Source organism: Dasypus novemcinctus, chromosome 20 (assembly GCF_030445035.2).
Source record: "Dasypus novemcinctus isolate mDasNov1 chromosome 20, mDasNov1.1.hap2, whole genome shotgun sequence".
Taxonomy (NCBI): domain Eukaryota; kingdom Metazoa; phylum Chordata; class Mammalia; order Cingulata; family Dasypodidae; genus Dasypus; species Dasypus novemcinctus.
This window is the reverse complement of record NC_080692.1, coordinates 24334781-24352406: the sequence shown is the minus strand read 5'-3', so window position 1 is coordinate 24352406 and position 17626 is coordinate 24334781. Positions and strand designations below refer to the sequence as shown.

Here is a 17626-nt window from a genome sequence, read left to right as displayed (position 1 = left end):
ACCTGCTGGGTGGGAAAAGCAGCGAGCCGGGGCCAGACCCCCCACCACTTCTCACGCCAATTGACAGGAGTGGACGGCGCCCACTCTGACCCCCTGGGGTCCCCTGTCCACCCTCATGTAGCACTGGGCAGTCATTTTTACACGCCACTTTATGTGGGGCATAGGGATACTATGATACATGGGTTTACAGTTCTTGCTCCCCAGAGCCCACAGAGCAGGGAGGGCAGGGTGCAGGGGCCGGGCCTCTCGGTGGCAGGTGCGGTCCTTGAGGTAGAGTCCAGGGGTGGGGTGGCGACCAGCACTCTTGGGATGAAATTTCCTCTGGGAGAAATGCCAGAGGTCCTCAGGGTTCCTCACGCCTCTCTGAAAAGGAAGGTGGTAGGTGCTGAGCAAGGACAGCCTGGTGACCTGGGGGGCGGGGTCTACACTGATCCCGCCCCCTCCCCTGGCCGCGCCTCCCAGCGCCTCCCACCAGCTTCCCTTCAGCACTCACGAGGTGGACAGGGGCGTGTCCAGCTCTATGAAGTGGGACTGGCGCATCCTCTGCAGCTGGGCCCGAGTCAGCTTCCGAGGCCAGGTGCCCCGGGGCTCTGGAGCACCCTCGATCCTCTGGGTGGCCAGTTCTTCCCGGATCTCCTTAAGCATGTCCTCAGCCCGGAGAGGGTGTGGGGAGAGGACATGGCCGGGTCCCAGGAAGAGGGACCCCTCTTCTTCATCATCCCCTGAGGAGTCCCAGGGGCTTTCCCCGGCAGAGTCGACATGGGTCGGGGAGGGGGAGACCTGCCCCCGAATTCGGGCCCTGTGCAGTGTCTCCACCACCACGTTCCCACCCCCCGAGGTCCCGTCCTCCTCCTCGGACCAGGTAGGTGGGTCCCCTCTGGGAAGACTGCCTCCTCTTTGGATACCGCCCCCTGGCAGCTCCGGGGCACTTCGGCGTTGGGGAGCTTGGGGGTCAGGAGGCTGGGGGCGCAAAGGAACTTCTCGGAGGTCCAGGGTGGAGAAGGTGAGGCGAGGATCCCGCCGGAGTGCCCGCTGGCGATGACGGCTCAGCGGAGAGTGGGACCCTTTGGGGGATCCTGGGATCCAAGTGCCGTAGCCGGAATCTGAAGTGTCATCTGGTACTGAGGGCGTGTCTTCGTCGGTGTCTTCAGTCACCACCAGGTGGGGGATGGTGGATGAGAACTCAGGAGTCCTAAGGTTAATAGCCACTGGTCAGGGGCAGTGAACTTCGGGGTCAAGCTGAAGTCCAGGAAGTCTCCTTGGATTGCTCCATCTCCAAATGGCCTCTCTGGACTTATTTCGGTATCACCTTTACACTGCATTGTGTGATTCTTCTCTCACCTCCCTGGCTTGACTGTACATTCTTAAAGGTATGTCCCCCCCTACCCCCGCCACTTTATCCACAGCACCCTGGTCAGGGCCTTATAGATCACATGGGTACACAGGTGTTTTGTTCTGTCTTTTCCCCCCTGATTACTGAGCTCACCTAAGGTTATGCCCCAGTGATAGCTTCTTTTTTCTTTATCAACCGTGCTGCTAAGCAGCTGTGTGATCCTGGAAGAACCTCTCACCCTCTCTGAGTCTGGGAATCTGGATGGGCAGGATCCCTGTAGCTCTGACACCTGGAAGTCCATACTTACCTTCTCTCTCCAGCCCTGGCCTGGGGAGCCTGCTTCTCTCCAGAGACCCTTCCTCACGGCTCTGGTTTCTGTTTCCTTCACTCTGTGCCAGCCCGAGGCTGGCTGACCCCAGGGACTACCCCATTGTGTCAACTTGCTCTACACCAACCTGCAGCCTGCGTCCCTCCATCTATTCCCAATCCCCTCCCCCCAAGCTGTAACACCGATCCCTGGCTTTGTAGGTGTCTCCTCTCCTCCCTGCCTGCAGCCCCCCACCTTTGGGAGAGCCTGTGGTCCCGGAGGTGCTTACCTCCCCTCCGTGCTGTTCTGACAGCCGTCCTGGGAAGGTGTGGAGGGCCTGGTGCCCAGGGCCTCTGGGTCCTGGTCCCGATAGAGGGCCAGGAGCTCCCTCTTCTGCTGGACATACTCCTCTGCCTTCAGCTTCTGCAGGGTGGCCTGGGGGGGGGGGTGCTATCATTATTAAGAGCTGTTGTTGGGGAAGCGGATGCGGCTCAAGCAACTGAGCTCCTGCCTACCATATGGGAAGTCCAGGGTTCAATTCCCGGGGCCTCCTGGTGAAGGCAAGCTGGCCCGCGTGGGAGTGTTGGCCCACATGGCAAGCTGGCCCGAGTGGGGAGCTGGCGCAGCAAGATGACGCAACAAAAAAGAGACATAGAGGGGAGACAATAAGAGATGCAGCAGATCAGGAAGCTGAGGTGGCATAAGAGATTGAGCGCCTCTCTCCCACTCTGTAAGGTCCCAGGATCAGTTCCCGGTACCGCCTAAAGAGAAGATAAGCAGACACAGGAGAACACACCGTGAATGGACATAGAAAGCAGACAGCGAGTGCAAAAACAACAGGGGGAGGGGGAATAAATCAATCTTTGGGGGAAAAAGAAAAAGAAAAAGCTGCCATTGACCAAGTGCTAGCTGTGTGTGCCAGATACCCTGCCCAGGGCCTGACATCCATTCTCTTAATTTTCATGGTGACCCTCTGAGGCGGGTATTGTTTTTCACCCCTACTTTACTATTGAGAAACAGAGACTCAAAGGTTCAAGAACTTGCCCAAGATCACCCAGTTAGAAAGTGGGATGGAGCATTTGAACTGCAGAGCTGGTGCTGGGTGAACCGAGTGGCCCTTCGCCCATCTGCACAGTTCTCTCTCACCCCCCTGGCCAGCCCTCTATAGGGTCTGCCCCCTCCTTCAGGACCCCTCCCTGACTTTTGGTGATGGTGTGAATGCTGTGAATGGGGCTGGGTTCTCAGGTGGCTCCTTCTAGACGGTTCCACTCCCACCATGTGGTCCTTAGTTCTGTCCCCTAGAGGGGACATTGAGGAGAGGACATCCCATTTTCTCTGCCGTCCTCTCAACATTTTCATACAGGTGCCATCAGACTGCAATAGCCACACCTGAGAAGCGGTTCACAAGGCATCTTCCCGGGCATGTGGTACATTGATACACGCCATCACTCTGCAGGGTGGGAAGCATGGATGTCAGCCCATGTTACAGATGAGAAGACTAAACTTAGATGCTAAGTGACCTGCTGCAGGTCACACAGCTGGGGAGAGGCAGAGCTGGGGCTGGACCTTGCAGGGTGAGTCCTAGTTCAATGATTGCACTGCTTCTCAAGTGCAGCTTACAGGGCAAAGAGTTCCCAAAGGACAGCCTAGGTGGGGGAGGGAAGGCAGCAGAGCAGGAGGCAAGGTTGAAAGCGGAGGCTCGGTGAAGCGGTGGTGTGGTGGCTGCTGGCAGGCACTGCTGATACCAGTCCTCGCTGATAAGGCCATATCATTATTAAAATATTGAAATGCTTCCATCCTGGTACGATCATGGACTGACCTGAACCTCCCACCTGCCTTCTGCAGGACAAATGCCCTCCAGGAGCTGGCATCTGGGGCCTCTAGGACTTCACTCTGGTTAGTTGGTACCTGTGCGCACTGGGTGAATATTTTGAATATCTCCAGGCTTGAAGTATATGAGCCAGAAACTCTCTGGCGTCAGGGCTTTCCCAGACTCCCTCCCTACATCTTAATTCTTCTTTCTTCTGCTGCCCAGTCACTTGGTCCCATGAGTGACAAAGCAGTGCAAGGAGCCTCTGCAGTCCCAGCAAGGCTTGGCTGGGGGGGGTGGTAGCTGGGGGCAGGAAACCAGCAGAGCCGGGTCAGGGCCCGAGTCCTCCTCTCTCCCCCAAGGCTCATCTCCCACCTCAGTGGGAAGATCAGGAGGGAACTGGGCAGGTGGAGGGGCCAGGCCTGGGGCAGCCTACTGGTCCTGCTGAGAAGCCACGCCCTTTGGCCCACGTGATCCAAGTTCAGTTTTGTGTCTGGGAGGTTGAGGGTAGGGGTGGTGTGTGCAAGAAAAGAACTGGAGGGAATGGGGTTGGCACAGTGTAATCGGTGAGGACCATTCAATGCCAGCGTATACAAGTCCCCCATTTGCCCCAACTTGCCCCTCAGCTACCCCCCCCCCAACCTCTCCAGCAACCCTAGCAGGGTTTTCTAGGCTGTTCTTGCAGCTGGGGTAAGAGGAGCTCTCAAGGGGACAGAGCTGAGAAGGAAGAGGAAATTGGTGCCTGAGCAAGAATGTGGCACCCCACAAAGCCGGGAAAAGGAAGGGAGGGCTCCCTGGGCAGGACCCTTCTTCCTTTGGTCCTGGTGCCCCTGCTGAAGCCAGGGAGGAAACGCCTCTTTTCCCTGCTGCCTCCGGAGTGACTCCCAGCCTCACCCACTCTCCTCCCAAAGTCCCCCAATATTGGACTAAAACTGGTCTCTTAAAGATCCCCTCTGACTTCCGGAGGCATTTCCCAGTCAGCATCCGGCTTAGCCCCCACCTATCACCCCTTTCTTCTAATGATGACAATAACTAACATTTATCAAGCGCCCAGAAAGTGCTGGGCCTTGGCCGACCATTTTACAAATGTAACTCTCCCATCTGCCCTGCGATTCCTCCGACAGGGCCCTAGGCTTAGAGGAGTGAAGTAACGAGCGGGAGCACACGAGAGCTGGGCCCTGCGCTCCCCGCCAGCCCCTTGCTCTGACCGCTCCAGGCTCTCCTTTGAGTTCTTGACCTCCATCTCTGACAGGTCCCTCTCTGTTCCCTTCACTGGTTCCTGATTTCCTCTCCCCAGCCCTTAAATATGGGGCCATCCCCAAGATTCAATCTCTCTCTCCTGGAGAGGCTCACTTTCCCTAAAGGCTTAAGGCACCACTACTGGACCCACCAAGAAGAAATCTCCATCTCCATCTCAGTAGGGGGGAGGGAAATGGTCTGAGTCCTGAGGATTGCTCTGGAAAGAGGAACCATAGATATCCCATCACCCTCTTCGGTTTACAAAGACTGATGGTGCCAAGGGGGGGATTATCTAAGAATTTGGTAGGAGACAAGTAGTGAAGTCATTTAAGGAAAACTAATTCCAAGGTGTCAAGGTTCTTTGTGTCACTGAGGGTGGAGGCCCTGGATGCTTTGCTTATGCCTCAGAAATGGCCTCTTTGCCTCTGGAACGGAGAGATGAGACTATCAGAGCCATATTATTTTGTATAATAAAATATTGGGTTCTAAATGGAGAAGGGGCGTGTCACAGTACTGGGAGCAGATGGAAGAGAAGAAAGTCCTGGTGGTGGGTGGTAGAGAAAAGAGGCTGCCTGCCAAGTAGCAGCCACCGCCACCTGCTGGCCCGGGCAGACGGGCTCTAGAACACCGATGTTGGTTTCCGGTTCTGGCCCCTAGCTCCCCTCTTACCTCAGCCTTGAGTAAAACTCGATTAGCTCCTGGAATGGTGTCAGCTGTTAGTCCAACCTTGTGGGTGAAGGGAAGGACTGTTTTAGGTTCGAGGGTTAAGTGGTGTGGAGAGAAGGCCAAGCAGAGAGGGATTATGGCTAAGCCTGGAGTAGGGGTCAGGATGGATGGGAGACCACCCTCACCCTAAACCCCTCACTTGGGTCGCCCATCTTGGGGTTCCCAGGGACTGCTGCCATTTTGTTTAGGCGTTCGAGGAAGTGGTAGCCCCACAGGGTTGGAGGACACAAGAGCTTGAGGTTCCATTTTCCCTCCTTATTTCTCAGCTGAATGCCAGGCCCATGTTTTCTTATTTCTCAAAGCTAAAATATCTCACTTGGCTATCTCCTACTACCTCAATTTCAAAGTGCTTCTATTTAAAACTAAATTCTACTACCCTAGCCTTACCCCTCCCAGGAATCAACAGCTAAACCAACAGGTTTCCCTTTCCACTGACTTCATTTCTGTCAGGGGTACCACTGCCAATCCAGGAGGTGAGTCATCTTGTGTCCTTGAGTTATTGCTTGTACCTTGAGTTACTCACGGCAAGCCGGCGGTGCTGCATGCTTAACTGGAATGACTTTTTTGAATTTTTCCTATGAGGCAGGTACTGTTATCATTTATATCCATTTTGGCAGCTGAAGAAATTGAAGCTCGGGGAGGCCACATAACTTGCCCAAGGTCACATAGCTACTGAGGTAGTTTCTAAACCTAGAATTCTCTGAATTCAGTCCAGCCTTTCACTAATTGTCTCCCTAAGATTCACGTGTCTCTTTCCTCTCCTTTAGCTCTTTTCTGATTATTATTATTATTTGCAATGTCTCTCAAAGGTCGTGGCACTAAACCGTCAATGTTTCAACCCAAACTAGTACACTAAATCTCCTGTCACCAGTCACTCCTGAAGTCCATTTGCCATGCTGCTAACTGACTTTCTAATAAAGAAATAAGATTCAACACAAAACACACTATGTCTTTCTCTGGCTCTCTCTTGTCAATCCAGCCCCATCAACCTTGTCCAGAACCCTGTAGCATCTAAACTCTCACTGTCCGTTCACCCAAACCCTTTGTTCCAGAATGCAGACAGACATGGTCCCCAAAATAATCCTGCCCAACTGCTTCCCTGAGTTTTCTGCTCATGGTTTTTCCCAGCCTTCAAAGTCCAACCCTCATCAGCCTCCCCTGGCTGTTCTGCTCTTGTAGGAGCTGCATGGTGCCCCTCTCCCACCCCAAATAACCTCTGGAACCTGTGAATGTGGAATTCGGAAAAGAGGGAACTTGGAAAAAGGGACTTTGCAGATGCAATTGAGTTAAGGAACCTGGATGAGATGGCCCTAGACTTAGGATGGGCCCTAAGTCCTATGACATTGTCCTCAGAAGAGAAAGGCAGAGGGAGATTTGAGATTCAGCGACACTGAGAGAAGAAGGCTGGACAGACAGACGCAGAGCTGGGAGGGATGCAGCCACCAGCCAGGGAACACCAGGAGCCACCAGAACCTGGAAGAGGCAGGATGGATTCTCCCCTGGAGCCTCCAGAGGGAGAACACCCTGGTGACACCTGGATTCCGGGCTTCTGGCCCCAGAACCGTGCGAGGATAAATTTCTGTCAGGTGAAGCCCCCGAGATTGTGGTAGTTGTTATAGCAGCCACACAAAACCAAGATGGCCCTATTGGGTCTCCCTCCTTTTGCATTCCTCTAGCTAGCATCACATAAAACACGTCACTTCCCTGCTTTACACCTCTGCTAGCTCCATGTCATTTAGAGGGCAAAGTTCAAGTTCCTTGGCATGGCACCCAGAGATGGGCATTAACCTGCCATGCCAGCTTCCCTCCTGTTCTACCTACCTTTGTACTTTATGCCTCAGGAATGCTGAACTACAGTGTCAGTGGTTCTTGCAGCACACACACCTGTTTCATATTTCCGGCCTTTGAACATTCTGCTTCTCCATTTGGAATGCCCACCCTTGCTACTCCTGTGCCCCCGACATCTCCCAGACACCCCTCGACATGGTGCTGAAACATCAGCTCCTCTGTGACGGCTTCTCGAGACAGAGCAAATGCCTCCCTTCGCCGTGGCTGTGCCAGTCCCATCTGCGCACGTCTCCATTATTGTGTACTAACTTGTCCAGCTAGCCTGCAGCAGATATTCCTCGTGTTCCATTCTTTTCTGATTCCCTAGCACCTAGCACAGTGCCTGCACACAGCAAGCGCCCCATAAATGTCTGGGGAAAGGAAGCGAAGTTTAGAAGTGAATTGTTTCACAGTGTGGAAACCCTGAAGGACTGCCTGGTCCGTCTTGTGTTCTCCCAGAGTTGGCCAAAGGCTTCCGTCCTCCATCCTCGTGTGGCTGGCCGCAGCTGTCTCCCTCTTGCAGTACCTCCTCAGGGCTGACCATCCGTTCTGAATCTGCGTCCACCCGGGCCTCTCTTGCCTCCTCCTCCCTCCTTGGGCTCCATTTTTGAGGCCCAGGATCCTGTTTGTCCCTGCCCTTGCCCTGCTCTCTCCTACCTGAGCCTGCTGGGTCTTCTCTAGCCACCGGGCACGATCTGTGGAGCTGGGGCAGTGCACGATGAGGGCGCTGGAGACACACTGGAATTCCGTGAGGTGCAGCAGCAGGAAGCTGTCTGGGTGGAGGAGAAGGTCTGCTTCAAGGTCAGGCCTTCTGTGAGCCCATCTCGACCCTCCTTCCCCTTGCTGAGAGGAAGAGAGGAGGGCAACGCCCCCAGGTCCTGGCCGGGGGGTACATACTCGGGTCTCGGAGTGGTTGGCACACGAGCTTGTCCAGCATCAGCGGGGGCCGGATGACCTTGGCTCTGTCAGTCTTGCGTTGGGGCTTGGTCACCAGCAGCACGTCGGAGAAGAGGAACAGGTACACGTCCAGCTGGAGGCGGGGGCAGGGGTTGACAGAGGGGTCAGCCGGAGCTGGGAGGGGGCTTGCAAGCGGGTGTGCCTGCCTGCACAGGGACCAGCGCAGAACCACGGCGCACTAGAGCCGGAAGGGGCACCAGTGTGGCCTGACCTTTCACGTCAGTGTCAAGGTCCTACAAGCCTCCGCTGGAACCTGCGTCCTCTTAGACACACATGTGCACACATGCATGCCTCTTCCTTCCGGTCCCCTGCCCCTGCTCGGCCTGCTGCCCACCACCTCTCCCTTCTTCCTCTCCGTTTCACCTTCCATCCCCTCCGTTCCTCCTTGGGGCCCCTCACCTTCCCTTCTCGCCCCTCCTTCACTCGCACGGGCCCCTCCAGCAGCAGCTGCCTGATGTGCTCAGGAGCAACGCCCGACATGGGGGACATCAGGTCCAGGGTGGAGAAGGGACGCAGGTTCTGAGGGCCACAGGACAGAGGGTCAGGAACGAGAGCATCCCTTGTTCCTCCACCAGCGCCTTCTCTTCCCTTCCTTCTCCACTTGGTGGAGAGGATGCACCCCAGCACCTCCTTGTGATTCTTCTGAGCTCTGTCCCTTGGACCCTCACCCTCACCAGGAGGGAGCCACGGGCCCCCTGGGTGGCAGCCGGGTACAGGGAGTGCTGCCCTGGGCCCCTCCTGCTTCTACGCCGTCTATCTCCCCAAGCCCCCCCCGCCCCCTGCCCTCTCTCACCTTCTCCACCTCCTCGCTGGGCGGTTCCAGCACCTCGTAGGGCCCAATGCGCTGGGCAGTGGCCAGCAGGCTCTCTTGCTCTTCGCCCTGGCGCACCTGTCTGTTGATGTGTCGCAGGAATGAGTCCACGGCTGCGATCTAGGAGGTGGGGCGGGGGGGTGCATGGGAGGAGGCTTGGCTCAGCTCTGTGCCCTGCACATCCCGCCCAAGCAATGGCCATCGTCACATTCAGAGGTGGGCTGACCTGGCAGGTACCACATGGTCACACGCATGTGAGGAGGGAGACGCTCTCAGGAGCCCCTGGGGATCAGCCCCCACCCACCAGCCCCCAAGCCCCGAGGACAGCAGCCAGGGCGCCTACCATGGCAGTCAGGGCCTCTCGGGCTCGAGCCTCAGGGCTCCTCTTGAGCACAGCCTGGAGCAGCAGCGGGTACTTGGTGACACGCTGGTGGGGCTTGATGAGCAGGTCGCCCAGCATCTGCCTCCCCGAGCGCTTGTGCTTCTCACACCACTGCCGGGGTGGGCGGGGGTTGTCAGGAGCCCATCAGCTCCTTCCTGCCTCACCGACCATAGTGACCGGCTCAGCCTTGGGTCTAGAGGTAAACAGGGGTGACCCCCCACCCGCCTCCCTAGGTACCCCCTCTCCCACCTGCACGAAAGTCTGGAAGAGAGGGTTATTGTCCTGCTGCTCCCGGGCGTAAGCCATGGTCCGCTTCACTCGCATGCAGTACTGGACATACGGCTGGAACCGCTGGCCAAACTGGAGGGAAGGTATGGGGGGAGGGGGTGGGGAGCAGGCAGAGGGAAGAAAGTCATGAGATACAGGTTCCAGCTGCAGAATGACGGGCGCGTGGGGAGACGTCCTTGTGCAGACACTTAGCCTGGCACCTGCCCGGCTCTCCCTCCTCAGGTTGCTCTCATGGCCAGGTCCCTCGCACCAGATTCCAAGGAAGAGACTGAGGTCCTGGGAGGCCCACCCATTGCTGCTTTCTGAAGCCTTCCCTCCGAGCCCCTGCTGTGCCCTGCTGGTCTGGACTGAACTGCCTGCTCTCCTACCATCAATAATTCAGCCGGAACATTTTCAGGCTCTTGCAGATCCCATTACAACCATGGGGTGGGGGTGGGTGGGTGGAGGGAGAAGCCATGACCCAAAGGTTGCCCAGAAGTCCTGCTCCTGTGGAAGGGGGAGCCTAAGGCATCCAGGAGACACCCCGCCCCCACCCTTGCCAGCCGCCCCCCACTCTCTATTACATCCCAGCTCTGCAGGATTCACATGTTCCTCACTTGGTAAAACTGCAGAGCAGACTTCGATCCTGAGCCTCCCTCTTCTCCCCCTGCCATCCTACAGGGCGCCTCACTGAGGCTCCATTCTTGCTCTCAGCTGTCTGTCTAAGAATTAAGCTTTGTCAGTTGATAAGGGCTTAAAAGGGACAGTGGCATTTTTATGTCATAAGGGTCTCCAGAAGGCCAAAGAATCTTTGAGACAGAGGTCACACTGGTGGAAGGAAGGTGGTAGATTGGTGTAGGGGCAGTGCCCTACGGGCCCCCCAGCTGTGGAGAGATGCGGGTTGCCCGGGCATGCCCGACAGACTGGGCCCTCTGGGGGCTCCCAGGCCTGCCCCATCCCCGTTGGCCCGTCTCCGTGCCTCACCGTCAGGAAGCCGTTTTGCAGGCCAACAGGGTCCAGAGGTTGGCCCAAGGCTCGGGCCTCTTGCAGGGTGGGGCTCAGCACCTCCTCCCAAAAGCTCCGGTGGGCTCGAATCAGGCTGGGGACATTTCCAAACAGGATCTCGGCCGACACCTGCAGGAGGGAGAACTCAGCGCCATGTCTTCGGCAAGTCACCGCCAGGCAGCTGTGGTGGTGGGCAGGCGGGAATCCCTAAGATTCCATCAGGAAGAGGGAGGAAGAGGGAGAGGCGGCGAAGGGCCTGATGCAGTGGGCCTGAGGTCCGAGGCGCTCCAGCTTTCCCTTCCGTGGCACTCTGGCCTCACTGAGCTGAGTACTGGGCGGAGGCTGCAGGACCTGGGGCCTGGATTGGGGTCTTGAGCAAGAGGCCAGGGCTGTCCCAGAAAATGGGGTGCTGGGGATTCAAACTGGGCAGCCGGGGGGGCCTTCTGTGACCCTCCCTCCCTGGGCTCAGAGCTCGGGACGTGCCAACTCCCCCCGAGCTCCCACTCACTTCTGTCAGCAGTCCCACTCGCTGCAAGTTCAGCAAACCGGCGGCCAGGAGCTAGACACAGGGAGAGAGGCGGGGGGCTCAGCACCTGACCTCCTCCTCTGGGCCCCAGCTAGCCCTTCTCCCACCCCCTGCAGGACTGCCGCCTTGTCTCCCCAGGCTCTGGGCAGGTCCGAGATTCGAGGGCTCTCTTGGTATCCTGTCCCCCACCCCCAGCGGCTCTGTCCCTCCTGGTCTGCGGCAACGGGGAACAACGAAAGGAGACGGGGAAGTGGCTGAAGAGGGGCCCGGGGAGGCTCACGTCGGTCATGATCTTGAGCTTCCACACGTAGTTCAGCTCAGTGGTCAGAAGCTCCCACAGGGCTTCCTGTTGGTGGCAACACTCCCGGCTCATTTCCTGGGGTGGGGACAGTGGTGGATGTGCTGGGGAACGATGCCAAAGGCATTGGCAACTACCATCTCCCAAAGGCTACTAGGCCTGCTTAATAGGACCTGCGCCCTTGGCTATTCGCTCTCTGTACTGAGCAGGGCCTTTTGATCCGCAGCCCAGTGCGCCAGGGTGCAGGTGGTGTCACCCCATTCTACAGAGGAAGTGACTGAGGCCCAGGAGGTTTCCTGCCGAGGTCTGGCTAGCAAGTGGTGGAACCCGTAGGCCAGTCTCGCTGTCTCCACATGCTTTCCCACGTGCCCTCACTTCCCTCTTCCTTGCCCTCCTCCCAGGGTGTGCGTTTGTGTCTGTCACACCGGGGGGTCAGACCCACCTTGTGCCCGGGCACCAGCTCTCTCCAGGACTTCTCGATGGCCAGGCTGCTGTCGCGGCTCTCCCCTATCTCCCAGTGCCGCCGTTCCTCCGGGGGCAGGCGGGGCATCCCAAACATGCTGAACGTGTGCAGCCTCACCTCCAGCTCGTGGGCCTTGGTGACTTCCTGGGGGAGCCGAGAAGGGGGTTGGGCCTGGCCAGGCCCTCGGTACCCGGCCTGCCTGGTGTCTATCTGGGAATGGGTGGTGGCACGCAGCACCGGGTGGGGACAGGGTGGCCTGGGGACAGGGATCGACCCCGCCTGGAATCGCATGGCAAAGGGCAGATGGTGTTGTTGGCATGGGGGTGGGCAGGCACCCTGGCCTGCAGCACGGTCCCTCAGAGCAGGACACAGGCTGACCCAGGCTCCCCAGCTAGCAGCATTCCTCCCCGGAGCATCCCCTGTGGGCAGGATCGGATTTTCCCAGGAGCCTTTGGGCAACATTTGATATGGACATTTCCATGTGGCAGTGTGGCTGGCATTTTACAAATCACTCATTTTTGGTACCAGGTAATGTGGACAGCACGTATTCCTGATACTGACTCCAGGCCCAGTGTGCTTGGAGGAGAGGCGGGGGGTCCCCAGTTGGGGTAAGGGGTGAAGGAAGGCGGGGAGATGGAGTGAGCCCGTCTCACGTTACTTGGTAATTGTCAAGAGCTTGAAGCTGAATATAAAAGCTTATCCTTTAAATCACGACAGAATGTCCTGAGTCCAAGTCGCTGGGCCCCATGGCATGGCATGTGGAGAGACACCCCAGGGTCTCGGCAGAGCCTCAGCCACTTCCTGGAGGAGTTGCCTGGCGAGACAGCCTCCTCACCCGTGCTCTCACCCCCGGGGCTCGCTGTGGAGGCCCTCCCAGCTCTGGCCGTGAGCGTGGGAATGGGAGAAGGACCCCTTACCTTGAGTTTGGGGGAGTAGGGTGGGCCAGCCCCCAAAGGGCCCCCGGACCTCTTCTCGGGTTCTGGGTCTCGCAGACTCACGGCAGGCAGGCCTCGGGCCTGGCCGGCACTCCTGGCAAAGGGGTTGTAGTCCTGGAGGCGTCGGCGACTGGGGTCCTGGGGGAGCAGCAGGGGTGGTTCTGGGGGGTCCCGGGAGATAGTGGGAGGCCAGGCTTGGCTGCAGAATCGCCCCCTCCCAGGGTGGGCTGGCTCCCCTCTCCCTGCAAACCAGTTTGGTGTGGGCAGCTGTGCCAGGACAGCCAAGCTGAGCTGGGCAGAGGCATGTCGAGCTGGCCCCCAGAGGCCCCTCAGAGCCAGGAGCTCGCCATGCCTGCGCTCTGGGTCTGTGCCCACAGGGCCCACCTGTTCGCACATGGGCTCTCCCCCGGGGCGGGCACCACAACACCCAGCACCCACAGCCTTCTGGGTCCCTGGCTCCTTCCCTCGACTGTGGCTGGCACGTGTGGCCTCCTCCCCAGGGGCGGGCAGCCCGCATCCCACCCAGTTGGGAGTGGCCAGGGCCACGGCCATGAGTCCCCTCCCGGTCAGGCCTGGTCACATTCCTACATTTGCCTGTGGCCTAAAATTACCCCACATACTTCCTTCCCGCCCTCAGCCCTGGGGGATTCTCCCAGGGCAACTGCTTCTCCTGCGAGGCAGGGGTACACCGGTCAGAAGTAGTGCCATCTTCAAGGGGTCCCGAGGCTAAGGGGAAGGGAGAACTCTGCCTTCCACACCTTTTGCCTCCGTTAGGGTTGGAGGTGGGCCAGGAGGGTGGAGTGGGAGGGAGGCAGGGCAGGCCCCTAACGTTCCCCCCCCGCCCCGCCACTTCTATACTGGGGACACCCTGAACCTTTGCTCTTCTTCCAGCCCTGACTCAGAGGGAGGCAGGTCTCAGGGAGCCCACAGGCTCCTCCCAGGTAGAGGGGGAGGGAGCCAACCTGCCCTGCGACCTTACCCCGCAGCTGTACGTCTCAGACCTGTCTAACAGGGCCTCCTCTGCGGCCTGGCTCCCCGGGTTCTCTGCCTCAACTGCCCCGCTGGCCAGGACTGGTGTATGGAGGCCGGGAAGCCTGGTCCACGCACTGTCCTCCCCCCACCCCGCAACCCAGGACAGAAGAGTGGCGGTGAGGGCGGGGCAGGAAGAGAACAGCCTGTGAACCTGCCAGGGGACAGAGCCCCGAAAGCCCAGGAATGCTCCCTCCTGCCCCACCCAGGTCATCTTCTGGGCACAGCCCGACTCACCAGCCCCGGGCGTCCCCGAGGGTAGAGGCTGCCAGCAGCGCTCTGCGCAGAGGCCCTGTGCCGGCCCCCATAGGTCTCGATGCGGGAGGCCACGAGTCCCTGGATGCTGCCCTCATTTGGGCGACCAAAGGCCTGCATCCCTTCTCTCGTGGGTCACCTCCAAGGGGCCATCGCGCCAAGGTCCAGGAGAAGAGGGTCCCCCAAAGCTGCAAGAGAAAGAAGGAAGGCATGGAAGGGCCAGTCTAGATAGTCAGTGGGTGGCACCAGGCTGGGGACCAAGGCACGGCAGGTGGGAGGGGGACCGAGTCAGGAGGGGGCAGGCCAGGGCTTGGCCACCGGTGAATGGGGGCATTACTGTCTCATCTAGGGCTTGGCAGGGGTGGGGTTTGCTCAGGCACATACTGGGTAGAAAGCCCCTTGGAGACACGTCTCCTTGCTCATACGTGCACACACTTAGGGGACAAGCTCCTGCAGTGGCTTCAGGGGACACTGAAACCCAACGAGTAGCTGGGAGCCAGAGTCATAAGCACACCTGGCTCCCTGGATGCTCCTGGGTGGCAGCATTCTCCTTGCACCTAGATCTCCATCTACCCAGCTCCCCGCCATCCCCACCCCTACACACACACACACACACACACACACACACACACACACACATACACACACACACATGCCCCCTGGGGAAACACTGCAGGGAGGCTGAGGGCAGTGGCTGGCAACTGTCAGGCCCTCTGCCTTTTTTGTACAGCCCCCAAGCTAAGAATGGTTTTTACATTTTTTAATGATCGAAAAGAATCCAAATAAAGGTAATATTTTGTGACAGGTAAAAAGTAATGTGAAGGGGAGCGGATGTAGCTCAGTGGTTGAGTGCCTACTTCCCATGTACGAGGTCCTGGGTTGAATGCCCGGTACCTCCTAAAACAATAATACTAATAACGTGAAATCCAAAGTTCAGTGTCCATAAATAAAGTGTTATTGGAATACAGCCACACATTCATTTACACGCTGTCTACGGCTGCTTCCCTGCTCGTTGTGACAGAGACCGTATATCAGACCCACAAAATCTAAGATTTATGATATGGCTCTTTTCAGAAAACTTTCTGACCCCCTACCTGGACCCTCCTGGCCACAGAAAAGAAGACAGGGGTAGGAGCAGCTCCCAGGCCCCAGGCCAGTTGGGAGCACGGCGTCTCTGGTCGTGGAATACCTCTGGTTTTCCCCCATCTCTAGGGAGGCCTCAGTGGAGCGGGGAGCCAGAACCTTTCCCCTAGCCTGGATAGGGGCTTCATTCTCTGAGAGGGAGGGACCTGGAGAGCAGAGGCTTCCTAAGGGGGCCGGGGGCTGAGCAGGTGCCGGTTCCCCCAGCAGGTGGGCCTGACCCCTCCTCAGCCTTGCCCTTACCTTCCCTCTGATTCCCAGCAGGGGAGAAACGCACGCGCCGCCTCTCCCCGCCCCCCTTCCCCATAATCCTCCCCTCCGAGGCTCAGTCTCCCTGCCCACGGTCCTTTTTCAGCTCGAGCCGCTTCTCTTCTTCCCCGGCTCGGGAGGGAGGCCAGGCCTTCGCCCCGCGCAGCCGGCTCCCCGCCCCCTCCCCCGCCGCTCACCTGGGCCCGCAGGTGTCCCGGCGCCCGGGCTGCCGGCCCCCGCCCGCGGCGCTCCCCGTCGCCGACGGCTCCCCCGGCGCTGTCAACCCCACTGCCCCGCTGGGGACTGGGACCGAGCGGCCCGCGGGACCCGGGGCTGCGCAGGGCCGGGCCGCGAAGGTGGCGGGAGAGGGGCGGGGCGCGGGCTGGCCCCGCCCCCCCGCGCCCGCTCCCACCTGGCCGCGGTGCCGGCGGCGCCCCTGGGGCCCCGGGTGCCGGGGGGCCCTTGTCCTGGACGCAGCCACCACCCTCCCCGGCAAGGAGAGCGCCCTTCGCAGCGCCCCCTTCCCCTTTTGTCCTTCGCCCCTGAACTAACCACCCACGGGCCCTAGGGGAAGGGCTGGGACCCCGCGCTGGGACCCCGCGCCCCCCTTCCTCTCTGCGCTCCACGAGGCGCGGGGTTATGAGCGGTGGAAGGCAGGTGGCGGCGGCAGCGGTGGGCAGCGCCGGCCCCGTGTGATTTGGGGCAGGTGCCCGCACTCTTTCTAGAGGGCAGTGAGTGGACTTCCTCCCTTAGCAGACTGGGGACCAGACTCCCGGCGGGAGGGACATGGGGGCCCAGGGACCCCGGCCCTGCTCTCCCTGCTCCCTGGCAACAAGTCTAAACGTGGCCCTTATCTCAGTAGTCCCGGCTTGCCCGCCCTGGCAATCAGGTAGAAGGCCATGCTGGACTTGCTCTTTGCTCCCGGGATGGGGCCCTGTGCCAGGCCAGGCCTGACCCCACACCTCTGCTATCTAGGACTGGGGGTGGAGAGGAGAGGGACCTCAGGTGGGGGGCCCTCACATCTGTCCTGGAGAAGGGACTTGACTCTAGCCTTCCCACCTGGCTCCACCTCCAGTGGCTGCTAAAACAAACCACCTCGGACACACATCTGAAAGAAGGGCTAGATATTTGAAATCAGAAGTGCCCCATGGATATGTGGTCGTTATAATCTTATCACAAAGCCACGGCTGTGTGCGGGTGGGAGCGGGTCTCCCATCTCTTAGCCTACCTTCTGCAACTTGGCTGTGAAGTAGTGAGGCAATTCCTTCGTTCGGAGAGAGCTTGGAATTTTATGAAACACTTCAAAGGCATAATCTCCTTTGATTACTAGGGAGAAGGGTCAGCACATCAAATGCGGAAGGGATCCCACCGGGCTGGACCTGATGGTTTTGTTTGGAAGAGGAGCTGTTCCATCCCATGGTTCTAATTTTGTCGTGTCATTCCCCGGCCTCCCCCGCTGCTTTCTCTCGTCCCCCCGTCCCCATCCTCATATCTGCCCTCCAGTGTTCTCTTTTTCTGGCCTTGCTGTTAGGTGGCAGCTCAGAAGAGTTCTCTGTAGCCCCAGCTCTCTGCTTCCCACCTCCTGCCTCCTGCCTCCCACTTGACCCGTGGAATCAGCTTTAGGGAGAGAAGTGGAGTGGGGCGGGAACTGCAGGGGTGAGAAACCTGCGTGTCTCTTTCCTTGTCCTTTCCCTTGTATGTGTGTGTGATAGAGGCAGACAGGCAGACATGATGATCTGGGACAGAGCAAGAGGAGCCATGAGGGAACTAGAATTAATAAACCAGGAGGCAGTGATTACTGGCAGTCTTAAATGACACCCTAGAGAGTGCCGGTGCCAAGAGCCCTTTCCCCTCCCAGTGTCTCCCAGAAGGAGGAATACGAGGGAAATTCGACTTGAGAGGGCACTGGAGTCAAGCTGGACTTAAGGTGCTCTGGGCTGAGCTGGCTACCTGCGCCCAGGGGACGAAGCGAGAGTTAACCCTTCCATTGCCCTCCAGGCTGAGGTCCAATCTCCACCCACCACAGCCCCAGGGCTTGGCTTCAGCCTCCCTGGAAGGAGAGGTTCC

General features: G+C 58.7%; 1 protein-coding gene across 3 annotated transcripts; it reads right to left on the bottom strand.

Moving 5' to 3' along the window:
• Positions 1-131: 131 nt before the first annotated feature.
• On the bottom strand, positions 132-15858 carry PLEKHG6 (pleckstrin homology and RhoGEF domain containing G6). Of its 3 annotated transcripts, XM_071210135.1 has the most exons (17): positions 15757-15858; positions 14153-14358; positions 12869-13024; positions 11931-12095; positions 11471-11566; positions 11173-11223; positions 10644-10793; positions 9642-9752; positions 9354-9503; positions 8993-9130; positions 8599-8718; positions 8140-8272; positions 7900-8015; positions 5359-5415; positions 1930-2075; positions 494-1192; positions 132-363 (listed from the first exon to the last, which is right to left on the bottom strand). In XM_071210135.1, exons 2-17 carry the CDS (start codon positions 14288-14290, stop codon positions 354-356), a joined length of 2436 nt encoding a protein of 811 aa, XP_071066236.1. In that variant the 5' UTR covers positions 14291-14358; positions 15757-15858; the 3' UTR covers positions 132-353. The 3 variants fall into 3 exon arrangements, with proteins under 3 accessions (XP_071066236.1, XP_023447732.2, XP_071066237.1); XM_023591964.3 differs by lacking the exon at positions 5359-5415; XM_071210136.1 differs by lacking the exon at positions 8599-8718.
• Between the last annotated feature and the right edge of the window lie 1768 nt (positions 15859-17626).

Excerpts from the sequence above, each read along its gene's own strand:
- PLEKHG6 (XM_071210135.1), bottom strand. The coding sequence starts at position 14,290 with ATGCAGGCCTTTGGTCGCCCAAATGAGGGCAGCATCCAGGGACTCGTG. Across the intron at positions 8,719-8,992 it reads CCAGCGAGGAGGTGGAGAAG|AACCTGCGTCCCTTCTCCAC; the intron begins GTGAGAGAGGGC and ends TGTGGCCCTCAG. Across the intron at positions 5,416-7,899 it reads AGAAGACCCAGCAGGCTCAG|GTTGGACTAACAGCTGACAC; the intron begins GTAGGAGAGAGC and ends TTCACCCACAAG.